The 10390-nt window shown below is 40.1% G+C and overlaps 1 protein-coding gene across 1 annotated transcript; it reads right to left on the reverse strand.

Moving 5' to 3' along the window:
- Nucleotides 1-659: 659 nt before the first annotated feature.
- On the reverse strand, nucleotides 660-10382 carry dlst (dihydrolipoamide S-succinyltransferase). Its single transcript, XM_082517033.1, has 15 exons — nucleotides 10228-10382; nucleotides 9441-9474; nucleotides 9316-9358; nucleotides 9011-9072; nucleotides 8656-8730; nucleotides 8517-8572; nucleotides 8104-8212; nucleotides 7840-8010; nucleotides 7595-7680; nucleotides 7379-7476; nucleotides 5206-5336; nucleotides 4731-4804; nucleotides 4559-4642; nucleotides 4134-4301; nucleotides 660-1367 (listed from the first exon to the last, which is right to left on the reverse strand). The coding sequence occupies exons 1-15, from the start codon at nucleotides 10288-10290 to the stop codon at nucleotides 1233-1235; spliced, it is 1389 nt and encodes a 462-aa protein (XP_082373159.1). The 5' UTR covers nucleotides 10291-10382; the 3' UTR covers nucleotides 660-1232.
- Nucleotides 10383-10390: the final 8 nt, after the last annotated feature.

Below are 10390 nucleotides of genomic sequence, written 5' to 3' on the forward strand. Positions count from 1 at the left end.
GTTTTTTCTAACAAGCTTTTTATTGATTGTCATTTTAACTGACTTTTTTTGTTTTTGAATTTTATTTATTTTATTTTATTTGTATTCTTTCACTTATGTGTGATGTTGCTGCCTGTGTTTGAATCATTTCTGTAACTGTGAGACATCTGCTGCTGCCTATCTTGGCCAGGTCTCCCTTGAAAAAGAGGTTTTTAATCTCAATGGGATCTTCCTGGTTAAATAAAGGTTAATAAAATAAAAAATACACAATGTGCCATTACAAAGGAACACTACTGTCATAACTCAAAGCAGTGTGTCAGCATGGCGCTTTGGCCTACAGACCTTTGTGCGTACTAAGGCAGGTCACGGGTAATTTGTAAGTAAGGCCGCCTTCAAGCTAACAATGAGTCAGACATCTGGCATTTCTGACCAAAACCTATGCAAAGCAATCGGTTCTGAAGCACTTGCAGCCATGTTTTCTGGTGTAAATTGCAGTGGACATTTCAAACATTTTTCTCTCTGCAACCATCCACTGGGCTGGATTACATCCCATATTTTTGTCATTCATGTTACAAAGCAACATATCCACCCCTCATTTGAAACACGTCAATCAGCTACTTTCTAAGCCATCTATTCCTTGTGGTTAATCTGGAAGGAATAAAACAAACCCAGACAAGGACTACAGTCGAGTAATTCAGCTTTTATTGTTTAAAATGTTTTTTTTCTTAAATAGTTTTTCTTACACAGCAAAACGAGACCTTTTCTTTTATTCTGAGCAGGTGGCGTAAATTCTCTGAGGACTTCATCACTTTGGAGATTTTAGAACAGCTTTTCTTGGTTTCTAGCCCAATATGTGCTCTTTGTTTTTCTCTCTGCTAAAACAATAAAATTAATCTATGGAGTTTTAACTGTGTCTGCCATTCGTCTCACAATAAGTTGAAAATCTTTCAGTCCTATGTAGAAAACGACATATGGCGCACATCAGTATGACAATTTTCTTTCTTTTTTTGATCTATAGACCAGCACCAGAAACCCCAGACCCCAACAATTCTCCACAGCAGCACAAAACCCTTTATCACTGCTAGTTTTGCAAATGTCCATTGCACAACCCAAGTGTTGTCTTCTTTTTTTCCCCCTGTAGTTAACCAATACAACAACACATTACAAAATTACATGTAGTAATGTTCGTCAGATGAGTACAGCCACTATTTGTGTGGGTGGTTTGTTTGTTTGGGCCTGGAGTTCACAGAGGTTTACATGTCAAGGAGCAGCACCCTGGGGTCCTCCACCACGGACTTGATCTTGCGCAGGAAAGTGACAGCCTCTCTTCCATCAATCAGCCGATGATCGTACGTCAGGGCAACATACATCATTGGACGGATTTCCACCTACAAGACACAACCAAACGATAATGATGAAGAAAGTGAAGACTTAACTTAACTTACTTGATAATATTGTACATAAAAATTCGTTTAATAAAAAAGAGAGAGGAGTCATAATGATATACACTGATCAGGTACAGCATTATGACCAATCACAGGTGACGTGAATAACACTGATTATCTCTTCAGCATGGCACCTGTTAAGCTGTGATATATTAGTGAGCAAGTAAACATTGTGTCCTCAAAGTTGATGTGTTAGAAGCAGGAAAATTGTGATGCCTTGACAACACAGAATCTCCAAAACTGCAGCTCTGGTGGGGTATCCCCGGTCTGCAGTGGTCACTATCAATCAAAAGTGATACAAGGAGGGAATAGTGGTGAATCAGCGATCAGGGTCATGGGCTGCCAAGTCTCACTGATGCACATGAGAAACGAAGGCTGGCCTGTTTGGGCAGACGAGCTGTCTGTGTAGGTTCTCAGTCATCCAGGTCATGGTAAGCGCTTAAAGAAGTTCAGCAAACTTCTTTTTAACTTTTTAAAATGAAAAACCAAAAGCCAGAGAGGCCCAGGTACTAAACCCTAGTGGGGGTCGTCTCTTAGGAGGTGGTTGTTGACCCACTATAAATCATGTGAGCCAAAGTGTTAAAAAAAGGTGTGGGTTATACCACCCAAGGTTTCAGGTGAAACCACTATCAGACCTTGCCCCACCCCATCATGTGGCCTATTGAGGTCACCTAACGCAAGATGTGAATGGGGTTTGAGGACCGTGGGAAGGGATCTCAAGAGCACACTTTAGATGGCTGGCAGTTGGTGTTGTTACCCACCACCTCTTTTCAGTGACAGCCATTTACAGTGGACGTAGATGGCGTCTTTTACCGAATGTGTCTTCTCGGGTCCAAAATGTGAACAGCGGCATCCTCGAGAGTAGGGCTGCACGATTTTGCATAAAATGAGAATCACGATTTTTTGGCTTAGAATTGAGATCACGATTCTCTCACGATTTTTTTCTCCAATATAAATATTTATTGCACTTATTAACTGCACATCAACTTCGTAACAGTTGAGACTGAACATAAAAACTGTCACTTTCTCGTCATCCCTGACGTGCTCTCCGTTGGTTTTCCCTGCTAATTTTAGCATCACACAGCACAGCTTCTGCATCACGTGGTATAAGGCTCCGCCCTTGTCATTTGTTGAGCAGGAAGAGTGAGCGCTTGTTTTCATGCAGATTACATCCCGGATCAAAAAGCGGTACAATCGTCGTCTTTTTGAAATGAGATCGCACATAAGTATGAATCGAGATCGCGATTTTCTAACGATTAATCGTGCAGTCCTACTCGAGAGCGACCTTTACTCTTTTTGACGTTGAGCTTGTTGCAATCGCAGTTTGTTGAATATGGGGCTGCATAGCTGGAGACCATCAGGGTGCCCATGCTGACCTCTGTTAACAACATAAGAGCGCCAACAGTGGGCATGTGACCCTCAGAACTGGACCACAGAGCAATGGAAAAAGGTGGCCTGGTTGCTTATCCTGTGAAAACACCTGACAACAGCATGCATTATGGGAACTGGCAGAGGCAGTGTGATGCTTTGGGCAATTTTCTGCTGGAAACCTTGGGTCCTGTCATACATGTGGATGTTACTTTGACACATTCCACCTATCTAAACATTGCTCCAGACCATGTTCAGCCTTTCATTGAAACAGTCATCCCTGATGGCTGCGGCCTGTTTCAGCAGGATAACGCACCCTGCCACGGAGCAAAAATGGATTCCCCAGATCTCAAGTCAATCGTGCATGTGTGAGACATCCTGGACAAACAAGTCAGACCCATGGAGGCCCCATCTGACAACTTACAGGACTTAAAGTTGCTGATATCTAGGTGCCAGACACTTTGGAGAAGGGTATAGTGGAGTCCATGCCTCAAAGGATGAGGGCTGTTCTGGCAGCAAAAGGGGTGCCAACACAAAATTAGGCAGGTGGTCATAATGTTATGCCCGATCAGTGTCACTCTACTGTACATGTGAAAAAAAACAAAACAAAACAATGGACAGTCTTCATAATGTGAATCATTCCTATTTCCCACTTTTCTAATGTATTTACATTCTCATATTTGTATGTTTCAAAACTATATTTGAGTTTTGGCAGTAAAACACCAAAAACATTTATAAATGTTATAAATGTAGAACAGGTGGGATCCTTTTTCCAACTTAAGGTTTCAGGTTTCTGAGCATCACCATCTCAGTCGATCTCACCTGGACCCACAACACAAATGCCCTGGTAAAGGCGGACCAGCAGCAGCTGCACTTCCTCCTTGTCCTGAGGAAGAATAACCTGGACCAGAAGCTGCTGCTGGCCCTCTACTATTCCTCAGTGGCTCTCCTGCTGGCTGGGTGTTTGGTAAGCAGGGGGCACGACTGAGAACAGGAAGTCTGTACAAAGGGTAATTAAACCCCCCCCCAGGCCACTCTATACTCAGACCGTGGAGCACCATATTATTCAGCAGATAACTACTGACACAATGTGTATGCACTACAGTGATTTTTATGTACCGGTATATAAAAAAAAACTATTGTTTGTACATATTAAGTTAAATGTGAAGTTTCTCCCCAGACAAGTTGGAGACCAATGCATGTTAGTGAGATATGTGCACAAAGGTTAAACCTGATTCATAAATAAACCAAGCTGTACCCTTTCAAAGAGATTTATCAGCACATTTTCATTAAATAGTGATTCTGTCATGCATGATTCTTTTTAATAATGAGAGCACAAACCTTTCCACCGACTGCAACGGGTCTGTCAAAGATGCCATGCATGCCTAATATAGCAGACTGCGGTGGGTTGATTATAGGGGTGCCGAACAGAGACCCAAACACGCCACCATTGCTGATGGTGAAAGTTCCTCCATCCATGTCCTCGACAGCCAGCTCATTCTTACGGGCCTAAGAACGCATAATTTATATAATGAGGAAACGCATGGATAGAAACTCTTTACCAACAAGGATTTAAGTAAGTAAGTAAAATTTATTTATATAGCGCTTTTCACAGATAAAAATCACAAAGTGCTTTACAACACAGAAAATGGGAATATAAAAACAATATAACAGTAAATAAAACAATGTAAAACAATAAAACTTTAGAAAAGAAACAGAAAAAAGGAACAAACTATAACAAAATTTTTAATGTTTCACAATCTTACCTTTTCTCCCAACAAATTGATGGCATTCTCGATATCAGCAAAGTTCATTCCCTCGACATTTCGTATTACAGGAACCACCAAACCCTGAAAGAAAAAGTCACGTGAGTCAGATTTCAGAAACGAGCCATCAAGCACTCACAATGAGCTCGACCATAAAATTCACTTGTCTTACCTTTGGTGTAGCCACAGCCACACTGATATCAACATAGTCCCTGTACACAATCTCTTTGGTTGTGTCATCAATTACTGGAAACACAAAACAAGAAAGACTTACTGAAAATCTACATGCAGATTTAAATTATGAATCTCCACTACTACATGCAACCAAAAGTTCCCTTTCTTATGTACCATTTTCACTTACATGCAAGTAAAAACTCATGGCAAGAAAAACCCACAGACAATTATAGATAGGGCAGAAATATAGACCACCCATGTTTCACTGAGGTCTATCTAAATAGGTCAGGGTGGTCTAGGAGCAGTAAATAAGTTAGAGTCGGTTTTGTGGTTGGGCAATGAAAGATACTGAAACTTAAATCTTTTTCTTCACCGCACATACTTGCTATGACTTGATACCAAACATGCAAAGCAGTGGTGCGAAACTGATACCACCAAGTAAGGGTTCTCATTCTTTTGAGGTTGATCTATACCGGCATTAACAGCAGGTTGGTCAGAAAGAGCGTAGGCAGCAGCCTTCACAAATGCAGACATGAAGCCCAACTTCATGTTATGCTTTTTCAGGAAAGCATCTTTGTAAGTCTTCCTCATCTCTGTGATGTTGCTGTGGAAAAAAACAAAAAAATCATCAACTTGGGGATTAAGCAGAGTTCAAGCCTACAGACACTGGATTTGATGGAATCCAAAAAAGGAGGGAATTCTAACTGGTGCAGTCTAACAAGATCTCAGTATTTGAATATATATATTCACATTAAATATGAATGAAAAGATGTAAAATATTTATAAAAAAAAACTTGATTTCTTTAAAAACAAAAAGGTGGTGCATAACCAAAAATATAATGTAATGGCCATATATATATATATATATATATATATATATATATATATATATATATATATATATATATATATATATATATTTATTCTACTTAGAAATGCCATCATTTCTATGGTATTACAATCCCTGATTGACTTGATTAGTAGTAGTTTTAGTTTTTTTAGTAGTTTTATTTTTTTAAGTTAATGGTTTTCTGAGGATTTCACTAGTATTTAGCAGCAGACAATCCATGACTCATGCTAGTAAGGCACGAAATTATTCCTGCTGACTAATTTACAAAGTGATAAAAAAAGAAGAAAAACACTACCTGACTAGTCTAACAGTAAAAACAAACTCCAAACTTGAGCACATTTAAAAGGAACATGAATAAACATTGTCTGTACAAATTTAGCATAAGATTTTAAAGGCCATTTAAACGACATGGTTTTATACAATATAATTTAAATAGCTAGCTTGTTTAGTGTGGCTCATGTTGGCCATTCTAGCACCAGCAGAGTTATGAATTTTGAAGGATAGCGTCTACGTGTCTGTGCAGACCACGTTTGAGGATTCTTCTGGTTAAGTGGTTATAGCTCAGTTAACGCTGACAGAGTTCAGTTAGTAGATCAAAATACTGCAGAACTACTCTGGTTGTCTTGGTCTAACTTGACTGTGTCTAAATTCCTGAGACACAGAGAGAGCTGTGCCAGGCAGCATCTTTGAACCAATGGTTAGCAAGCTTTGAGCTACAATTTAATAAAGTATGACAACCTATTTCTCATGCTGACAAACAAGAGCAGCGTTTAATTGTCCGTTGTGCAAGTTTCTACTACAAAGTGCACCACTATTGTATTTATTTAAGAGTTTTAAATACTGTATCTTCTGAAGTTTAACACATGGCTTTTTGATGGCTATAAAAGAATGTTGGCTCTGATAGTAGTGAAAAAAAAAAGAAAAAAGCTTTGGGCCTGCTAATTGTTTCACTATTGGTCATTTTTCCTCTTGTATCTCTTAATTGTTTGTTTTCCTGTATCTAACCCTGTTGAAGCTCTAGGGTTTCGCCGCTAACGTAATTAGCCCCTCCCAAGACACAGACTCTCCGAGAAAGGAGAGAAGAAGCGATAAAAATCTTCACTTTCTAGAGCCTGTAAATCTTATTGGGCTGTCATAAAAGCCCATATCGGTTGAGGCAGCTCTTCCACTCAGAGCGCAGGTCTCTGTGGGCCCCTGCAGATGCTCCAGCCTCCTGTTCTGACTAGCTCCTTCGGCTCCAGATGAGCCCTAGCCTGGGAAGTCTTCCTCCAGACCGTCGATGTCAATCTAATTAGGATACATAGAAAACCCTGAATAGCTGAAAGCTGACACCACACATTTGCGGGGAAAAGAAATCCTCAAAGTGTCCTCTTCAGCACAGGGGGCAAGTGCAGACAATAACATTTCCTTGTAAATTAATAAAACCTGTTTTAACAATTCTTATCTTTGTTTTAGATGGAATTACGACCAAATATTTACATTCCAGTGTTTAAGAGGATATTGGGTTTCAAAAAGCTTTTCCTGCTGGACAGATTCCAATCTATAACCATTTGTGAAAGTGTTGCTTTGGCTTTTAACGGTGATACAGTATGTATACTACATACACAAAATACCACAAACAAATACACGTTTGCACAGTTGCAGAGTTTGGCTCATAAACTTTGCAAAGTCTGTCGTTTTTTTCTTTAGAAATTTCCATTTGTGTGTGTTCATGTAACAAGGAACACTTCACATTGATTATCTAAAATAGCACAGAGCGTTTAATAATGTAGGTCAGTTAATTTCGAATTTCCTACCTCATGTCGACCTCATTAAACGTAGTCAACATAGCGCAGGTGTTTTGGGCTTCCTTCAGTCTCTGGGCAATTCTCAGTCTCATGCGGTTCATCTTAACCTAAAAAAAACACAAATACACACAGAATTATGTTGCATATTTTTCATCTCTACACTACTTCAAATCAAACAACTCTGAAATTTTCAAATACACCTAAATGTCATGTTTTGCACTTTACCCTGCTCTCTGTCCTAGCTGCTTTGGCCCCTCCCTCTGCTTGTGCCACTGGTGCAGTTGGAGCAGGGGTGGGCTTGATGGCTGAAACTGTGAGAATTGATGAGGCAAAAGGACATCAGTATACAGTCTACAACTGCTGAAAGAGCACCAAACAACGTTTAATCAAGTAAGCTGGAGGTCAAGAACGCAGCTGTCAAGCAAAACAGTTCTCACATGACACAGACCGTCTGTCTGATGGCAACTAACCTGGTTTGCTGTCCAGAGCATGTGCTGGCACAGGTGGCACAGGGGGCATGGCTGTGGGAATTGGGCCCACGGATGAAGGGGGAGGGGGTGGAGGGGCAGCAAAAGGCGGTGGAGGGGCTGCAGCAGCTGGAGCTTCGGCTTTTGGAGTTTCTGCAGCTTTAGGAGCACCAGCTAAAAGATGGAGATATGAACAGTTATGACAACCCAGTCTTTAGAGTGTGTTTAATCAATAAAAAAAAATTTTTTTTACAAAAATCCACAGACCTCCTTTTCGAAGCTTAAAAAGTGGAGTTCCTCCTTCAACCTTCCCTCCATCTGGGACCAAAAGCTCCTCGATCACTCCAGAGGCAGGAGAGGGAACCTGCACTGATGTCTAATAACATGGAAAAGCAGTAAAAATGCTTAAAATATATAAAGAAATACACAAAGTTCCAGGATATTAACCCAATATCACACAGTCTACCTTTGCGAGGTGAACCGTGCCAAATTAAAACATGTGAAATTAAGAATTAATGTATTTAAAAACCACCTTTTGATTGCAATCTTACATTTTTGTATTGAATAGGTAAATACAAAACAGATTGTAAAGTTAGGAAATATATCCTAGCCCTCAAAGTCCAACAACCACCAGCAGTAAAAAAACATATTGAATTAGTTTAACATTTATTTAGTTTTACCTTATCGGTCTCAATTTCACACACCACCTCATCCTCAGAGACAGTGTCTCCAACAGCTGTAAGGAGAAAACATTGTAACAATCTTGCCAATGTCTATAGTAGAAACAATGAGTTTATGTTTAGGAATTAAAAGCATTACCTTTCTCCCACCTCACATCCCCCTCTGTGACAGATTCCGCAAATGCAGGGGTCTTAACTGTGACAACTTCATCTCCTGAAGGGCAAAGACGAGTAAAAGGACATTCATTTCAATGTATTGTGAAAGTGCTTTAGTGACAGTTAGACAAGAGTAAAAATGAAACATTAAAATATGTTAATGCTGAGGCGCCAGTTTAGATCACTGGGTTGACCAGATAACCTATAAGCCCAAGTTTCGACTTCCCTTGAAGACATTTACTGCGCGTCTTCCCCCGTTTTCTGTCCACAGCTCCCCTGTCCACTGTTCTAATATGTTAAATGCTAAACAGCCCTCACAAAATCAAGTTAATACTTACTGTAGGCTACAGATGTTCTGAAGTACTGAATTTGGAAGACACTGGATCGGGGATTATGTTTTCTAAACATAAAAGGGAGGAAGAAAAAAAAAAAACAATCAGACAAGAAACATATGCATGAAGCATGCAGTGTTTATTGAATAATTAAAAAAAAAAAGTAAAGAGACACTGATAAATGGAATTTATATTAAACTTTACCAGCTAAGAATAGAATAACACTCAGCTCATTATCACATATTTCTTGTAAAAGTGTCCTCATATTCTGACTGTAGCTCAGACAGTCTCTAGAGAGTGTATGCACTTACACATTGTTGCTGTTGATGATGACAGAGTTGCTAGCTGACAGAGCTGTTCGAGGAATGACAAGATAACCATGTAAAGAACTTCTCTAGAGAAGGGATGAACATGTTTGACCAGTAAGTATACATACCTGCTGCAGCCCGACGAGCTAACACATTATTCCCCTGTAAAAAGACAAAGTCAATCATTACAAAACATCTGCAACCTTTGGAAATGCACAAATATCCACCATCAAGTTAAACAGTACCCACAGTTTTAATTTTAAATAAATTGTTTTGGAGAAAGCTGGCGGTCAAAAGTCACTTCCACACACTGACGTAAGATGACCTTTGACATGATCAATAAAATGAAGTGAACGACAGCTGGACCGAGTGTTCAGCATGGGGATTCTTGGCTGCATTAACGCTTAATTATTTACTACTAATCCCACTAACAACCTGACAGTCTATATTAACTGGACCTGTCTTGATTAACTGAAAGTTTTTTAACATAGCCACAGAAAGCTACACTACCAGACTCTTACTTTTCTGACATGACCTCGGAAAAATGACAGCTAGCTATGTTATCCATACAATTAGCTTACAGCTAGCATATTCTGTGGAAATCATTTTTAATGATTTTGCATGAACATAGATCAACTACTCTCTGCCTAAACCACAAGCCTCCTACACGTATGTCAAAAGGCAAAATCAAACACATCCAGAAGGTACGGTTTCCAACTTTAAGCTGCAGCAAGTACTTGTGAGCGTAAGTGTCATACTGTCCTTGGCTTACAATGTTACGGCCTCTCCTTGGCCTATAGCAACTAGCCGGCTAATGCTAACGTTAGCTCTGGTAGAGATGAACGGAAGAGATTGCCGCAGGATACAATTCCCTTGTGAATGGCAAAGACAACATTTTATGAGGTTGCGGCCTACCTGGCGGATGGCAGAGAGGGATCGGCCAAAATTCCTGGTGAGACACCGGGAATGGGAAAACATGGTACGTGTGTGTGTGTGTGTGTGTGACAGCAGCCCGTCAGCGGAAGGGAAACTCCGGTCACACAGACCAGCTAAGCTAGGCACGCGCAACAACTGAGGA

Source organism: Aulonocara stuartgranti, assembly GCF_965226115.1.
Source record: "Aulonocara stuartgranti genome assembly, chromosome: 19".
In the NCBI taxonomy this organism is placed as follows: Eukaryota; Metazoa; Chordata; class Actinopteri; order Cichliformes; family Cichlidae; genus Aulonocara; species Aulonocara stuartgranti.